The 18,053-nt window shown below is 45.4% G+C and overlaps 1 protein-coding gene and 1 long non-coding RNA gene across 2 annotated transcripts in view; one reads left to right on the top strand and one right to left on the bottom strand.

Annotated features, from left to right (window-relative positions):
- The window catches only part of CDHR3 (cadherin related family member 3), a 71,333-nt gene that overhangs the window by 9,743 nt on the left and 43,537 nt on the right, over positions 1-18,053 (bottom strand). The window contains exons 8-15 of the mRNA XM_061413959.1: positions 17,579-17,768; positions 10,930-11,101; positions 9,572-9,674; positions 8,353-8,451; positions 6,681-6,907; positions 4,536-4,707; positions 2,733-2,983; positions 576-757 (exon numbers count right to left, since the gene is read on the bottom strand). Of these exons, the coding sequence (XP_061269943.1) occupies positions 576-757; positions 2,733-2,983; positions 4,536-4,707; positions 6,681-6,907; positions 8,353-8,451; positions 9,572-9,674; positions 10,930-11,101; positions 17,579-17,768 (1,396 nt within the window). The remainder of the gene's footprint in view (positions 1-575; positions 758-2,732; positions 2,984-4,535; positions 4,708-6,680; positions 6,908-8,352; positions 8,452-9,571; positions 9,675-10,929; positions 11,102-17,578; positions 17,769-18,053) is intronic.
- The window catches only part of LOC133246040 (uncharacterized), a 39,334-nt gene continuing 21,685 nt past the window's right edge, over positions 405-18,053 (top strand). The window contains exons 1-2 of the long non-coding RNA XR_009735877.1: positions 405-742; positions 4,470-4,578. This is a non-coding gene — a long non-coding RNA (uncharacterized LOC133246040). The remainder of the gene's footprint in view (positions 743-4,469; positions 4,579-18,053) is intronic.

Raw genomic sequence — 18,053 nt, 5'->3', positions numbered from 1 at the left:
TCACTGAAAGAGGCATATTAGTGAGCAGGTGAGGATCCAAGGGAGAAGAAGCTGACCTGCGTTTACAGCCCTCGAGAGGGAGGGATCAGGGCCATGTGCAAAAGAAAAATGATTATTTAGTCACACCAAAGCCCAGTTGAGTCACTGGAGCCAAAAGCTTAATTCCCTTATTAGTTTCTCATGCTTCTAATTCCATCCCATTCTTTAAATATTCCACAAATAACAGCACAGCATATTCCACTGCTACTCATGACTGGCCTTGTTTTTGAAGCTTTTATCCAGGGCAAGGTTACCAAGAAGTTGAAACCCCAATTTCACTGAGAACACATCAAGGACAGGCAGGTGGCAGGGAAAAGCAAAGGAAGGGTTTTCAGGTCTGGTTTGGTGAAGGAGGTCCACCAGGACAAGGAGAGCTGGATGCCTTCCCTATATCTCTGTTTGCTTCCTTCATTCCAGACACCCTCTCTACCCTGTGGAGAAATCTGAACTGTCTACCTTTTCTTCTCCAGACATCACCAGAAGCAGTGTCCTCTGAAAGGAAATGATGGGAGGAACCCAGCCCACTGGCAACTTACAGAGTTTTCTTGTGCTTTTCAGTCTTGCAGGGACAGTGTCTGTGGATGGCTTTGGCCAGCAGGACGATCATGGACACCAGGAGACCCAGAAGCAACATGGAGCCCAAAGTGATGACAAAAGGCACATACCAGGCAGATGGAGAATACACGTTCTTCCTCAGGATCTGGTAGGTGATCCTTGGCTTGAATGATAGAAGCAGGAGAGTGAGTGGGGGCTGGTGGTGTCTTTGACTTCAGCACCCTCTCATGTTGGGTGGCTGAGTGTTCATTCTGCTTTTTGTTCTTGCTCTAAATATCTGATATCTGTGTGCTCATCATTCTAGCTGCTTTAACCCATCACCTTATTTATAGTCTTGCCATACATCATCCAAGGAAATGGCAACCCACTTCAGTATTCTTGCCTGGAAAATCCCATGTACAGAGGAGCCTGGAGGGCTACAGTCCATGGGGTCGCTGGAGTCAAACATGACTTAGCAACTAAACCACCATACATCATCCATTAGACCAAAGCCCAGAAAATGTAGGGAACTGGGAAGCAACTCTAGGCTTAATTTCATTCACTCTCTTCCCCTTTCCCAAAGATAAAAATTCCATTGGCATTTTTTTCCCTCCCAAATAATGGCATAATCTCGGGACTAATATAGCCATTGTCTTTCACTGGAAAGGCATGAGCCATGAAAGTTGTTTTTTTGTTTTTTTTTTAAATACTTTGTAGGCTTCTCAGTGTTCACTCACTACCAGCTGCATTGCCAGCTGAGCAGGCTGTTATCACAGTGAGACCTCAAGTTCAGTGTTTGCTTCCCAGAGAGGGAGACAGATAACAAACAAGTTATAGAGATTTCCAGATGGGGGATGTCACAACTGGGTTGTGTAATAAGTCCCAGAAAGATGGCGGCTCCTTATTCAGAGGCACCAACTGGCTCCTACCATCACTGAAAGCCCTTGAGGACACCTAATGCCTCCATTCATTGGAAGGAGAGGAGAGGAACGTTGAGCAGCTCTTGGTAAGACTTGGAGAAGCAGAATTTGAACACCTATCATAGGTTGCTTTCTGAGGTTCTGATTCCTTCTGTGTACTCCAATTGTGGGGCTGCTTGCCAGGGGCACAACTTTTACTAGGAGCAGGAGGAAAGGGGACAAAAGAGTCCGTATGAATAGAAGCCAGTTGATCAAGGAGTCAGGGGTGATAATCCTCTTGTCAGATTCTAAGACTCTCCCCTCCTTTATTACACTGATTCTATTGTGGCACCTGCTTATTTTCTTCCTACTGTTTAGGACAATTTGTAATTAGTTTATTAATTTGCATCCCTGCTTGTAATCTGTCTCCCCCTCTAAATCAGAGGTGCTCAAACTTTGGTGCAATCTAAAGGCTTATTGAAAACACAGATTTCTGGACTCCATCTGCAGAGTTTCTCATCCAGTATACCTGGGGATGTGAAATTCCAGGTTTCAGCATTCTTCCCTGGAGGTCATAGTGATGATCATGGTCAGGAGAGGTATAACTTTAATGTTCTGGGGTGGGCTGAAGAATCTGGTCTTCTAATAAATTTTCAGGTGATGGTGATATTGCTAGTCTGGGGACTACACTCAGAACCACTGACCTCTACTCGTAATATAAGCTCCACGAAAGCAGAGATCATTTTTTACTTATTTACCTAAGTGCTTGCTTGATAATATAGGTATTATCGTATCTACAGATTGAATGAATGGAATTTTTTTGGGGTCGGGGTGGGGAGTAGAGTACAGTTTGGCAAATAATGACTCTTCAAAAGAAGTAGAGAAGGGCATCTGGCAGCTTAGCCGCTCTGATGGACAATGATTCGCAATGGCTCTTAGGAGCAAGCAGAGGGGCTTGTGAAGGCAGCATGTCCATGAATATTGGCTCCCTTGTCACAGGACTCTGGATGGTCAATACCTGATCTTTCACAAGTCTGCATAAATTAGGAAAAGTTAATGGTGCTCTAAGCCCAAGGTCTCACCCGGATCTTTTTCTACCACCCAGTGACTAATCCTATCCAATCCATGGTTGGTGGTCCTGTCAGTATCCTAACACTTCATGTCTTTTCAGTCCATCCCATATTTCTCCTAGGTCAGAGGGCCCCACCAGTATCAATCACAGGGGATGTATCTGAGAAGTCCAGCTCCCAGAGCCCTTACCTTGGGAGTTGTGGTGATAATCGTGGTTGGGTGAGGAATGACACTAATACTCAGTGTCACGGTCCCGGTTTCAACAAGAGCCCCAGCTCTCTTCCTGCCAGACAGCAAGTTGTCATCGGTTATGTAGACAAGCAGTTTGTAGTTCCAGATCTTATCTAGCCCACTAGCATAGTCAAAGCGAGTCGCCAGGATCAGGCTTGTAACATTGGACCCAGCGTTGGGAGAGAAAGTGAAATGACTGTTGATGTTGCCTAGATGAGATTTGATGCAAGGATTTGGGGAAAAGGAAGAAAAGAGCATGAGAAATAAAGGTTTAAAAAAAAAAAAACCCATCCAGTCTTTTTCCTTAAACATCCACACTGCAGATGTAGGTTGTTTCTGATGTACTAGGGTGGGGTCAATAACAGAATATGATCCTTAACTGCTCCAGAGATTTCACGAGTGAAATCTGGTTGTGTTGCTCACAACCAGCATGGCTGCAGTGAAAACAAGAGCAGAAAAGGGCACCGGCACATGTATCTCAGGAGAATGGCCGCCGTGCTGCTGAGTGTCAGGCAGAAACCTAACAGTCCTGGTGCGGTCAGTGACACTGTCAGCATTCGTTTAGTAACCATGTGTAACTCATGCTCAGACCAATCAGTGGGCAGCAAGAAGGAAGGGGGCACGGTCCCTAGCCATAGGCCAAATTCACTCCACGCTTTTCATGGAACGTGGCTGGTCACACCAGTGACAGATGACCCTGGAGTCCCCAAAAGGAAGGTACCGCCTGCTCAGGCAGGGACTGCAGTCCCCATATCTGCCTCCCTCCACCCTCCCTTGGTGGGGGCCGCAGGCTCACAGTTTCAGGAGCCCAGAGCAGAGAGGCTGCCCCTCCCAAGCAGCCCTTGCTCATTCCTCCGGTGGCTCCAGACTCGCTCCAGACTCGTTACCGACTGAAAACCAGTAAATGGAGCAAGGGATGATGCAATTGTTACTCCCTTAGCAGCGAAGTGCCCCGTTGTAAAGACCTGGAGGGTTCTCAGTATGGATTATTTCTATCTCTGGCAGTTGCAGTTGCTGTCTCCAGGCAGGCTCTGCCCCTGGTGACACAGCCTGCTCGAGAGGCTTCCTGCTGCTTGAGTTCCTGCTCTGCCAGGGCTCAGCGGGTGGCCGAGCTGGATTTTTACTCTCTCACGTGAAATTGCTCTGCTTGTTTGGGTTTAAATCTCTGGCCCCAGCACTTCATTAGATGAGCTATTTTGGTCTCATTTCCATTGAGGGGTGCTCTTTTTTCTCTCTCCCACAATGGTATATTTTTAAAGAGAGAAAATGAATGGAGCAGAAGAGAATTCCTGAGGACACGTTTCAAAATGCATTTAATCTATTTCATCTATTATTATCCAGAGAGAGGTTTGGGATCCCCTGCCCCCACTACAAGCTTGCAGCAAAAGAGCTGGGGGAGGAGTTGAACTAAAATATTTTTTTAACTACACTAATCTGATTCATGAATCACGCAACAGGCTGGGAATAGGAGGGTGTGGAGTCACCATCAAAGGGATTCACTTTTCCTTGGGCCTTTGGGCAGCTAAGTATGGGAGTCTGGGAAGAATTAGGTGAGAAGGGGGAACCAAGGAGGAAAGAGGGGTTCCAGAACCATTAGACCCCTCATCCCTGCTTTCCTCATTCAAGACAGCCTACCCTTCACACGGTGCCAGATCAGTATGTGGACTCTGACTCCCACCCCTTCTACCTAAACAGCTGCTGCAGCCTCCAACACCAGGAGCCCCCAGCAAGGATCCGGGAACACTGACATCAATATCATACCTGCGCCAGTGGAGTGACGAAAAGACCTAGGGCTGGAATCAAGGTCAGTACATGTGAGCTTGAAGTTGTGAATGTTTGTGCCAACTTTCAGATCCACTGGGATGGCCAGGAAATATGAGTTTGGGGTACAAATTGGTTTTTCATCATTTTCTTCAATGATGTTCACAGTAACCTAGAGCAGCAAGAAAGTGGCCTTGTGAAGTAGTTATCATTTAGTCCTTACTGTGTGCCAGGCACTGGGCTGTGTGCTTTTTGTGAATTAGTGAGGTTTAACCTCACCCAAGATAGATAATATGATTATTCCCACTTTATAGATGGGGCAACTGAGGCTTAGGGAGATTAGGTAATTGACCTAAGGCTATTCATTCAGTTGGTGAGTGGTGGAACTGGGATTTGAACTCAGGTCTACCTTACTCCAAGTCCTGTGTTATTAACTTTATCATGTATGTGTATGTGTACATGCATGTGTGATAATATACATAATAATGTATTTCCACAGCCCTCACACACATGCATCTAGACACATGCACTCATCCCCAGATGATGCTGAGTTGTTTTTTCAGTAACAATGATAGATCTGTGGTGACCCTCCTATGCTTCCTTGCTTGCTGCCTCTCTGAGTTGGAAGTTCTATCTTTAACTTTGGAAGATAAAGCAATGGCTCTCAACACTGGTTCCACTTGTCTGGCCCACTCCAAACCAAATGAATTAGACTCTCTGGAAGTTGGTGCCCAGGCACCAACTGTTTTTTACGTTCCCCAGCTGATTCTAACACGCAATCAGGGTTGAGAACCACTGGGATAGAAGGAGGCGACCCGGCTTAGCCAGGCTCTCATCTGTAACCCAGGCTATCAGCACCACACTGAGCTGGTGGTGCTGGCAGGCCACAAGCAGGGGCCAGCCTGTTCTCTTTCATCACCATCTTTTATGCCTGGTGAATTGGAATATGGACTGGGATGCCTGCCAGCACAGAACATTGAATGTCAGCCCTGAAAGGGACTTATGTGATCATCACCCTTTTTAAAAGCTTATGAATTTTTGAGTCGTATTCATTCTACCTTTGAAATTTGGGGATTTCAGTTATTCCTGAGCCTGGCAATAAATTGAAATGTTCTCTCTAGTTAGCTCCCAAAGTGGACTCCATTCATTCCTCTCAAAAACCCAACCTAACAAACACAACAATTACCTTCAACTAAGCACATCTTTTCCTTAGCTAGCAACGCTGAGCCTCACACATCGTTAAAAACATTGTCCCACTAATTCAAAGCAAGTCATCAGAGGAACTAGACTATTCAGGCATTGGGTTATGAGGTGATTCTCCAGGTGAGAGAGAGAAATCAAGGTACAAAGATAAGCATTGCTCAGACCCCCTTGGAAAATTGGGATCAAAGTTGAGAAATGAACTCTGCCTCCTGACTCTGAACCAGTCATTCTCTCTATCACATAGGGATGCCTGCTGCTAGCTGAGTTCATTTTGCCTTATGCTTTTTCACTTTATTAACAAAAAAGACCAAGAAATATTTCCCTCTTTGTGGCCCTCATATTATCCTCAAATAGTTCTAAACACTGTTAGCACAGATCACTTAAACCCAGGCTCCTCAAAGTATGGCTGTGGACTAGCTGCATAGGTACTGCTTGGAAGCATGTCAGAAATATAGGTTCTCAGGCCCTACTCAGACCTCCTGACTCAGAAATGCGTGTAACCAGATTCTCAACATCAGGGATGGCAAAGCAATATAGCCCCATGTCTAGCCAGATAATTTTTTTTAAGACCTAGCTCACCTGCTGTGATGGGGATAGGGTAGGAATAGGGGAAAACTTCGAATACTTGGGGGTGATGCACAGCACCAGCCCACCACAAAAGCAAGGGGAGATTTAAGAGCAACAGAAGGAAGCTTGTCCCCCAGGGCAGCCTTCCATCTCAGTGCTTCTCGCAGCACACACAAACGTGGGCTTAAAGATGTCAGTCTTTATTTCCTGGCACTCCTGTGTGTGTCTGATTGTGCTGAGTGGGATACCATTAGCCATTTCCTGCAGGAGGTGCCCTTTTAAGATTCTTTCTTGCTACAGCCACACCTGGAGGGTGCCAGGGAGACCCAAAGTCAACCACTTGGGCACATGTGAATGCACCACAACCCCACTCACAGTGACTGAGCTGCTGTCCTCGCTGTTGGTGGCCTGGATTCTGAGAATATAGACAGGGATTGTTTCATAGTCTGCTTTAGTCACCAGCTGGAGTTCTCCCGTTTGGGGATTAATCCAAAATATATTTGGGTACTGCTGGCTGGCCCCTCCAGCAGAGATGGAGTATGTGATGCGGCTCTGGGGGAAGTCTTTATCTGTCGCTTGCACTCGTCCAACCTGGGTTCTAGCTGGAAGAATAAAGTACCTGTGATTACTCCTGAGAATAATATCTGAGATTAGTCCTGCTTCGGGGGTGAGAGGAGGAACCAGGAGCAGACATTCTCAGTGCCATGGGCCAACAGACTTTTGGAGGCCTCTTTGCTGTTCAAACTCTGTGTGTTTTACATCTTCAATTCTATTACATTCAAATTACGTTAATGACACCCACTAGGAAACTGGCCATGTGATCCAAGCAATACTGTGAAGTGTAAAAGACAATTCATGCCTTTATATAGACTCCAAGTATGCCAATTATTATATGATCATAACACTGGAAAGAACATCCTCCCATATACATCTTTTTGCAGCAGTGTTGTCTTTTTTATTTTTCAGATTTTTCTCTAATGAGCCTGGGGTGCTCTTATAAGCAAAATAAAAACTAATTTTTAAGGGTTTAGCCACAGGATGATTAGGATATTTTTGATTTTTAAATCCTGTTGCATTTGGCTTATTTTACAAGTCTTGTTGGTGGGGCTGCTTGAATCCTGTCTTGCTTGTTTTGTAGAAGTTCTTCCTCATAAATTACACTCCTCAAGGGCGGAATTTGCTTTTATTCAAATACATAGGCTGGCACTATGTGCTTGACTCAAAACAGGTGATTAACAATTGTATCAGGATCTATAAATTCATAAAAAGCCCATTCCTGTTGCATTTGTTATTCACTGGGTAAGGCATAAGGAACTAAAAGCATTTTCTTGAGACCTGCTGTTTGTGTTTTGTTTAAAATGTAATGTCAGGAAATGGAGCTCATCATAAAGAGAGAGAACGAAATGAAGAAGAGATGATTTTAGAGGCAGAGTTTTGGGTTTGTTTGGTTTTTAGTACAGAAGTAGCCACAGTCAAAGGCTGTAATAAACTCTGATTATTGTAGAGTTAACAGTGTTCTCTTCAAACTGGGAGAGACAGGGAGAAACTCAGCCTGATTGGAAGGAGCCTGCAGAAATCGAGGAGTTCTAAAGGGTGGGAAAAAGAGGCCTCCAGGGAATCCTGTGATGGAGAGAGAAAGCATCTTTATTTTGTTTGTAAATGAGAGAAATCTAGAAATGGGAAGCCTTCTATTTTTAAATCTCAATTCTGAGTGAGCTGGATAAAAATCACAATGGAGACCAAGGGAAAACTTGGGCTGCAAAAAGAGAGGATTAGCAGAATCAGGCACCCAGACAAAGAGGCAATCAGGGGGTTCAGAGAAATGCAGTTTAGTCAACAGTTTTTAAAATCTAGATTTCACTTGAAGGGCTCCTCCACAGTGAGGACAATTTAAAAAGAAGTAAGAGATGCAGTAAACAGGAATCAGCGGTGATTTGCTGTGCATAATACCACCAGGGCCTCTGGCAGGGAGACGCCCTCCGCCCAAGTGCCTCCATATGAACGGGTCCCTCAAGGGCCCTGCAGTCCTGTCTTGTAGGTTACTTACGTGGGCTCAGTTCTGACACGGCAAATGCATAGGACGGACTATCAAAGACAAGAGGAAACTCATTTTCTGGGCTTGTTAAGATATAAATGTAGATGTTATCTATAAGTGGAAATAGGAAAAACATTAAATCACAATACAGGCATCCCTCGATCTGTTGCACTTTATTGTAGTTTGCAGATAACTGCATTTTTTGCAAATTGAAGATTGTGGCAACCCTGTGTCAAGCAAGTTGAAAAATATGGCACTATTTTTCCAACAGCATTTGCTCACTTTTGTGTCTGTGTCACATTTTGGTGTTTCTTGCAGTATTTCAAACTTCTTTGTCATTATTATATTGTTATGGTAATCTGTGATCAATTGACTTTGATGTTACCATTGCAAAAAGATTATGACTCACTAAAGGTTCAGGTGATGGTTAGCATTTTTAAACAATAAAGTGTTTTTAATTAAAGTATGTTCATTACTTAAAATTTTTTATTATTATTATTTTGGCTGTGCCATGCAGCTTATGGGATCTCAGTTCCCCAACTAGGGGTCAAACTCATGCCCCCTGGATTGGAGGTGCAGAGTCTTAACCATCTGACCCCCAGGGAAACCCCTGTACAGTATTTTTTCAGACGTAAAGCTATTGCACACTTAACACACTACAGCATAGTGTAAATATAACTTTTATATGCACTGGGAAACCAAAAAAATTCATGTGACCCACTCTATTGCTTTGTGCCAGGTCAAAGAGTTTGAACGGGAACTTGACAACTATGAGGAGACACAGATATGGGGCTTTAAGTAAGGAAGTAATATGATGACATTTGTGTTTCCTGAAAATCACTGTCAGAAATGTGATGGGTGCATTGGAAATGGGCAAGACTAAAGGTGGGCAGAAAGACTCTTAAAGACTCTTAGCATGGTAAGTCAGCTAAGAAGGGGAGGAGTAGCATTAGAGCAGTACTAGTAGGGTGGGGCTGGGGTACAGTGGAGGGGGAGGCACCGGGTCTTTGAGATTTTAGTAGGTGACACAGAAGAAAGGATTTGGAGACTGATTAACTGTTCTTGGTGAAGAACAAGAGGAGACTGGTCTGACTCTCAAGAGTTGGGGGTGTTGGAAGTCTCCTTTTGAATACCAATACATCCCCAGCCCAGGACTGAGCATGGTCTAGCACAGTTTAGTCACTTCGATTTAAGGAAGATGCTTTATGAAATAAGTCAAAATGATACTTGCTTTTATAGTAAGGAGCAGCAACATCCTGTACCTGAATTATCATGGTGTATTTATTGCCAGCTGCTAGATTACTTGGATTTTCATAATCTAGATCACCAATCAACTAGATTAAAACAGAGAGATCGGTTTACACAGAATAAACAATCCTTTTAATTGAACTGACATTTTCATATACTGTTGGTGTACATGTAAATTGCAAAACCTTTCTGAAAAGCATTTTGCCCATAGAAGGAGCTTTAAAAAGTTATGTCCATACCCTTACTCACTACTAGAGGACTTATTTGATAGAATTTATCAAGAGACAGAATCTATGTTTAAAGATGTTCATCAAGCACTATTGTCCAGCATAGGCTCAAGGCTTCAAGTAAGTTGAAGAGAAACGTGATACAGAATCCTACATGCAGGGCTATTTCCATCATTTAGAATATTTATGGATATATGTATAGACTATATATAAAGTTTATGCACAGGGAAGCAGACAAGAAGGAAACATATCAACATGTTAATAGTGCTTATTACTGAATAGTAATGCTTTCCTGTGTTTCCTAGTATAGTAAACATGTATTAATTTCTTAAACAGAAAAATATAGAAGTTATTTTTATTTGATGTGATGAATAAAATTGGTATAACTCTTGAGGATGGGAAGTGATGAAGGGGGTAGATGAGATGATGGCTGGTGGGCTGCTTGTTCTTCCTGAGGCTTTATCTCTGGTGCAAAGACTACCTCCCCCATCAAGACCACTCCCTTTAAGACCCCCACCTCCCCTGTCCTTCTATCTTTCTTCTTCTTTGTCCCCACAACCGTTCAGTGGGAACCTTGTTGTGAAGGATCTCACACAGCTCACTGAGACCCGCCTTTCATGCCCATGTTCTTCCATTTCTGTGTTGGCCCCCATGGAGATACTCTTCTTTTTTCTTATCCTCCTTTGGGTCTCCCATGGTCCTACAGTGTAGAATTTAGCAAGACACGCTCATGACCCCAGGCCCTGCTCTCTCTCAGCTCACACCGCTATGGTCAGGAAGGAGCTCTGAAACAAACAAGAGTGCTTGAGCCCAGAGGAAACAGAGGTGACTGTGGAGGCAGCTAACCAGACGCACAGGCGGCCAACTGCGGGCCACGCAAGAGAGAATCCAACCCCTAGCACCCCGGGCATAACCATGCATAACAAACAATTCCTGGAACTTGGGTAAAATAAAGAACAAATGGGGAAAACAGAGTCACTGTCAGTTTGTCAGTTACAGTCGGTCGGAGAGGAAGTTACCTCGGAAATTTCTCTCAGTGGGGCAGCAGGAGCACTACGCATGTTAGACCAACCTCCCCAGTGCCCTCTCGATGATGCAATGCCCATTAACTGACCACGATTTTCCCAGAGCCAGCTGGATCCTGTAGAAACCTGCTGCTTCTCCCCACTCCAGATGGCGTGGTGAAGTTGAATCGGTTGTTTGGTGCTTCGCTGTCATCATCAAAGCAGAACTTGTTCAGGTCCAGAAGCGACGTCCCCCTGGCTGCTCTCTCAGGCACCATAATGCTGGCAAAAAGACACGATTCAATATTTTCCCCAACAAATGGTGACTGAGTGTTCCTTCTAACATAGGCCTTAGGCTAGACAGCCTGACTTTCATTTCAACTGAAAGCAAGTCTGTGGTTAAGGCACTACCCGCCCAACTGGTGTCCCCACTCTGCCCTTGCCTCCTTTCAGAAGATTCTTAGCACAGCAGCCAGAGGGAGCCTGTGAAAAGTGTCATCAGATTATGCCCCTTCTCTGCTCCTAAATCCCAAAAGGCTCCTTATTTCATTCCAAGCCCTAACTCCGATCTATAGCATATTTCATGATGTGTACCCACCACTCACCCCTACCCCTTACCTGTCTGAACTCATCTACTAACTCTTCTTGTTCATTGTCCTTCTGCCCTGGCCTCCCTATGCTCCTGGACACTTCCTGGGCCCTGGCCTCAGGGCCACTGCAGTTACTGTGCAATGCTCCTCCCACAAATGTGCACACTGCTTGCTCTTTCTCTTTCTTTAGTCTTGAATCAAATGGCACCTTTTCAGGAGGCTCCCTGGCTACCCCATCTAGAATGTCAACGCCCCTTGCCCATTGCTCCCTCTCCCCTTCCCTGCTTTACGTTTAAAGCTTGGCACTTCTTTTTTTTCAATACACTTATATAGTTTACTTACTTATCCTGTCTATTACCTGTCCCGTTCCCCCGACCCCTGGCTCCAAGAATGTAAGCTCCACAAGGGTGAAGATCTTTATCTGCTTTGTTCTTGGCATGCTCAGGAAATACTTGTTGAATGAATGAATGGTAGCTTATGGGACTAGTATAGGAGTGAAGAAGAATATAAGAGAAATATAAATTCTGTCCCTGCCTGCAGGAGTTGATAATCTGATTGGAGGAGATCCCTGTACCCCTACACCCCTCCACACCCATGCTTAGAAGATTAGAAATTCCTCTACTTGTGTTCTCATGACTTCAAAGGCATAGAAGGTCCTCCTGACACCTTAGCATCATTCATTCAAGAGGCTTATTAAGGGTGGAATTCTGAATCCCAATCTCAGTTCACTCCTGGAGCGAGGCAAATATTAATAACACGCAAATGAGCAAAGCTGCCGCCAAACTCAGAGCCGTCTGGTCAAGCCCAGCTTGGAGTGGAAGACTCCAAGGAAGTGTGGTTAACACCTCCAGGCTTCAGTTCATTGAGTGTCTTCATGTGTCTCCAGGTTTCAGTTTTTCCCTCTGGAAAATGGACTTGTCAGTTAGCTTCTGCTACAAAACAAACCAGCCCAAAACCTAGGGGCTTAAAACAATGGGCACTTATTCTTTCTTACAACACTGTTGGTTATCCATTTGCTTTTGGTTCTAGTCCTGCTTGGCTGGTCTCTCCAGTCACTGATGGCTGGCTGGGGACTGATGCTCCCGGAAAGCCTCACTCACATCTCTGGTGGGAAGGTGGGTGGTTTCTGCTTTGTATTGTCTCTCATCCTCCAGGAGGCTAGGCTGGGCTCTTCTCATGGAGATCTCAGAAAGTGCTCCTTCCAAAAGTTGCAAGTGAGGGCAAGTCCCAATGCTAACACTTTTCAAGCCCCTTCCGTGCCATGTTTGTGAATGTTCTGATGGCCAAAGTAATTCACCTAGTTAAGTCCAGATTCAAGGAGTAGAAGGAGATACCCATCTTTCAGAGGGAGGAATGGCAAAATCACACTGCAAAACAGCCTGTGTATAGGCAGAGAGGAATTTGTATGAGCGCTGTTTCTTTTTCTTTCTTTCTTTTCTTTTTTCTGTACCTACCACAATCGTGTTTTGCCTTGGGCAGAATTTCTTATAAAAATATATTGTGGCTGTCATGAGAATGTGCCTGGAAGACTTTCAGCTGAGGGAACATAATGGACCGCAGATCGCAGCTGCTGGGCTCTAAAACCCATTGCTGGATTTGCAGTGAGGTCATGTGCCAATGACAGGGCAGGACAGAGATACTAGGCAGACTCATTCCTGTCCCGTGACAGCTGACTTTGGCTCCTGGACTCCCCATTGCCCTAGCCAAGTTCATGGACTGCATAGCTGACTAGAACATTCTCACCCACGCATCCTCCCTTGTTCCTTTATTCAGGTCAGACTTGCATCGCAATCTGATGGCTCTTGCAGCCTAGCCTAGCTCTGTCCCCATCTTCTCCCGTAGGCATTTCCACTAATAAGAGCCTTGCACCTTTAATCCTGTCTTGGCATCTTGTTCTCGGAGCATCAACATGAGTTAAATTCTCTGATCCTCTGTACTATCACTTCTCTCTGCAACCAAATTATGCTGCTTTCTACCTTCCACATTAGCTCTTCATGGCAGCTAAAATTGGCTCAGCAAACATGGAGCCAAGTCTGACGGCAAGGATGGTCTTGGGCTGCTGAAGATAACTGGGTTTGCTTCCGGGAAAGTGGTCTTTCTCGCAGGTGTAACTACATTTCCATGATGCCACCATGGGCAAAGATCACCTCTGTATCTCATCCCGACAGGAGTCCCAGCATCTCTGCTCCTATCTTGATTGCATGATGTCCTGGATGCTTAGAACAGATACTGTTTGTTAAATACCAACTCTATGCATCCTACCAAACTTTAAAAACTCTGTCTTTAATCCTCTCATCACCAAGAGGTTTGTATTCTTGTCCCCATTTTACAGATGAAGAATGACTGGTTCAGAGTAATTTCAAGACCTATCCCAGAAAGCTGATACATCTAGGCAGTATCCTCTATTGTTGGTGTAAAGAGTCACAGTACATTTTACTTTAAGTTCCATCAGTGACTCTCCAGGCCCTAAAGGGTTCAGAATATGAGCTCTGAGTACCAGTCTGCAGAAGCCAGGAGGCTGCAATCATGCAAAGACTCTAGGGTCCTGAAGCCAGACATTTCACGCCCTCCAAAAAAGGTCTTCACATTCAGTTGCTTAGGGCCACCTGGCATGTTCTTTTCATTCTCTCCTGCCACTTGGTATTTTTCCCCTAAACGCATGACTTGGAACACCACTCCCCCTCATTCATCACTCCCTGCCTCAAAGGCAGGCTGCCCTCACTCCCAGTCATCTGACCATGGTTCCTTCCCCACGCAGAGGTGACAGGCCCAGCCGCCTTATAAGTCGTCGACCTCCTCCGCCTACGGCTCACAAACAGCTTTCCAAGCGCTTTCAGCCAAGCGCCTGACAATTTACAACCAGAGTGGGGCTGTCACGGCGCCTTTGATGCCTCCACTGGGGCCATGGGCTCATTCATCACCAGCCTGGGAAAGCTGCAAGGGCTGTTTCTATCTCTGGGCTGCCCGGACCCACGGGGGTGGCGGGAAACACGGCACAAAGCCACTTGCCTCTTTGGATCCCTGGGCAGCTTGGCACCCTCCCACCCTCTTCTACCTGAGTTCCCAAACCCCGCTGCAGGGTCTGCACCAAGATCCCTGAAGAAGGAATGCACATTCAGAGGCGAGGCTGTCAGAGCCTGTGGCAGCACTGGTTCTGTCGTTTGGTTCAGTTTTGACCTGATAGTGTTTTTCCGGTCTGGTGTGGTGGGAATGGAGAACATACCAAGCATGGGAGGATGGTGGGTGAGGCAGTCCAGGGTTTCCCAGCCCCCGGAGCGTGCAAATGAGGCTGGGGTTTGGGAGTAAAAACTTCCACTTCCAAGACGGCAGAAGAAGGAGCCCTTTTGTTGCCCGTCCTCATGCTCTGGCTTTCGAGGAGAGACTGTAGGTTACGCCTGCTGGAAAAGCCCAGAGCCCTCCTGGAACCTTGTTTGGAGTTATCTTTAGTAAAATACACAGTTAGCTCAGTTCCTGGCTGGTGTTGACCTTCAAGGCTCATTTGGAGAGAAGATTATCAAGAAGAGGACTCTGTGTGGGCTTGTCTGGACAGTCTAGGATATTCAAAATGTGATTTTACCAGCTAATATGGAATGCAGTCTGCAAACTGCCATCTCACACATCAGGGGACTCTGTACTGCAGGAAGCCACAGGATACACTTATCAGAAATGCACTGAGGGGAGAAAATTGACCAGGAAGACTGGAGCTAGCACAGCCTCTCCAGTCATTGATACCCAGCGTTCTTACTCTTCAACCATCTTCCCCCACCTCTCAGGGCAGGAGAACAAAGGAGAAAGCAGGAGGGTCTAGAAGAGCAGGACATGAGGAAGAGAATTTCCCAAGATGCACTGGAGCTACCCAGTAGCCTTAGCATAGATTTAGATTCACAAGAAAGTGAGAGTGTAAAGTTTATGGATCATCTCTACTGCATTCCAGGGACCAAACTTCTCTTAATAGAGGTGGGTTTGATTTATGTAGAAAATGGTGTGAAAGTCCAGTCCTAACTATCTAAGACAACTGTTTCCACCCATCAAACAGATTCTGCTGTTGGGGTTGGGTTAGAACTTGTCACATGTTCAAGGCTATTATTGATTTGATAGGGGCCTCAGCAAGAAGCAGATGGCAAATTAGGATAATTTTGGGAGGTTTAGTTGGAGAAGGCAATGGCACCCCACTCCAGTATTCCTGGAAAATCCCATGGATGGAGGAGCCTGGTAGGCTGCAATCCATGGGGTCGCTGAGGACCGGACACGACTGAGAGACTTCACTTTCACTTTTTACTTTCATGCATTGGAGAAGGAAATGGCAACCCACTCCAGTGTTCTTGCCTGGAGAATCCCAGGGACGGGGGAGCCTGGTGGGCTGCCATCTATGGGGTCGCACAGACTCGGACACGACTGAAGTGACTTAGCAGCAGCAGGGAGGTTTAGTAAAGGAACTATTACAGTGTGTACACAGGGTACATGAAAACCTCAAAGGATGGTGCAGTATCTCAGGCTAGGAAGAATGGACCTCCCTTTCCACTCCTAGGCCTGGAGGAGCCAGAGGGAGTAGTTCCTAAAACCAGAACCAGGGACAGAAGGTGCTGTGTGCAGGGGGCCACCTTATAGGAACGGAGACCTTCAGGAGGTGAAGGGGCGCATTCAGCTAACCGGAGGGAGGAATCTGGAGGATAAATACCTGGACTTCTATCTCCCCCCTCATTCCAGGGCTTCCCATGAGCCAACTGGAAGCTGCAAGGCAAGGGAGCCGTTGATATCCATGGAAGTCAGCCTCCTGGTGAACAGAGCAGGGTGGGGAAGGCTGGAGGCTGGATTTGAAGAGGCGAATAGTGTCTAGAACAGGGTTTAACTGTTTTGATATCAGACTCAAACCCACTTGATTCTTAGCATTATGCTGGGTATACCAATGAGGAAAATAGGGGGACATTTGAGAAGCATAATACAGGAGTTTGTATTTCTATTGCTTACCCAAGACAGTCTTTGTCCAGGGTCCTTTGTCCTTTGCACAACCACACTATGTATTGGGACTGTGTCCAAAGTCACCTAGAGCTTAAAAGTGAACCTCAAAACCCGTCAAAGATAAACTCAGAGTGAGACTGTCTCACTGGGGACATCTGAAAGGGAGACCAGCTCTGGTGTTCAGCCTTGCTCCAGACACAGGACACTCCCTCAGCAAGCGTCACTGCCCTCCCAACTCCAGGAGGGACCACCTTCAGACTCTGAAGAAATGGGAGACTTGCTATTAAGAAACCACAGAAATGAAGCTAATCTGGGGAGCTATTCATCTTGTGGTATTTAGACAAAATAGTTAGTGGAAAGATAGTTGCTGCTGTTGTTGTTCAGTTGTTCAGTCGTGTCTGACTCTTTGCAGCCCCATGGACTACAGAATGCCAGGCCTCCCTGTCCCTCATTATCTCTTGGAGTTTGCCCAAGTTCATGTCCATTGAGTCGGTGATGCTATCTAACCATCTCATCTTCTGCTGCCCAGAAAGATAGTACTGTTTTCCAAAAGGCATATTAACCCAAAATCACAGGGGACTTTATTTAAAAATAATGGAGAATAGATTGTGAGACAAAAAGCAGGTCAAAATATCCAAAAGAACTTGTATCCCACTTGTATCTGCCTTTCCCCTCTTCTCTGCTGCCTTTTGTTTACAGGCAATTAAGTTGTGTAAAGTGAATTAGATGCTTTGTTTTAAGTAAATACTTGGTTTGATTTATTCATATTACTGATGGCGTGCTTCTCTGGGAGCTCCTAGTTACTGGTCCTAAGTCTGAATTATCTATTATAACTGCTAACCCACAGTACGGTCTTGCCATGAGTCCGAATAAATAAAGAAAAGGCAGAGTCCAGAGAGGGTCTGAAAAGTCCTGTGGACCTGTCACCAACGAAGATGAACGTGTTGTAGAGGAGAGCAAAATAAAAGTATTTTTTAACAGAGTAAGGAAATGGAGAAGGGAGATACAAAGAGGAAAGAAAATGAAAGAGAGAGGAGAAAAAATGGTGAGGAAGGAAAATTTCTCACCGAAAGAGATAGTTCAAATCAACTTATTTTATTGAGCATGTCTCCAGTGCCCATGATCCTTCAGTCCCCGCCAGACTATAGCAGAGGAGTCAAGGGCCCCTAAAAGGGGTGACGTGACTGCACGTGTCTCAGAAGGCAAATACCTGAAGGTGAACTTGGTGCATGTCGAGGGGTTGTCATTAATGTCTTCCACAGTGAAGGTTATCTGCTTGCGATTCTCTTGACCCCCGGAGGGTCTATCCTTCACCAGAACCTCCAGAAATATGATGGGATTTTGTCTTAATTCGCCTGCATCTCGGTCTATTCTGCGTGCCACTTGGATGGCCCCAGTCACTAAGAAAGCAAAGGTCAGAACATGGAGAGAAATGAAGAGTCAGAGACAGATGAAGACTTGGAGTAAACTGGAAAAGAACGTTTTGATGTGAGGACTGGCTTACAAAGAAAATATCCTCTACATACATACAAAAAAAAAACAAAAACCCTTATGTAAGTTCCTGTCTTGGACATTGATTGGTCTGGGTTCTCTGTTTAGGAGGCTTCAGGGTTAAATAAAATGCCCTTTTAAAATGAATTTCACCTGTTTCTACTTTTTGTGGCCCCTAGAGACTTAAAAATTAC

This window comes from Bos javanicus, chromosome 4 (genome assembly GCF_032452875.1).
Source record: "Bos javanicus breed banteng chromosome 4, ARS-OSU_banteng_1.0, whole genome shotgun sequence".
In the NCBI taxonomy this organism is placed as follows: domain Eukaryota; kingdom Metazoa; phylum Chordata; class Mammalia; order Artiodactyla; family Bovidae; genus Bos; species Bos javanicus.
Note: the sequence above shows the minus strand (reverse complement) of the source record. Positions and strands in the feature narration are given on the sequence as shown.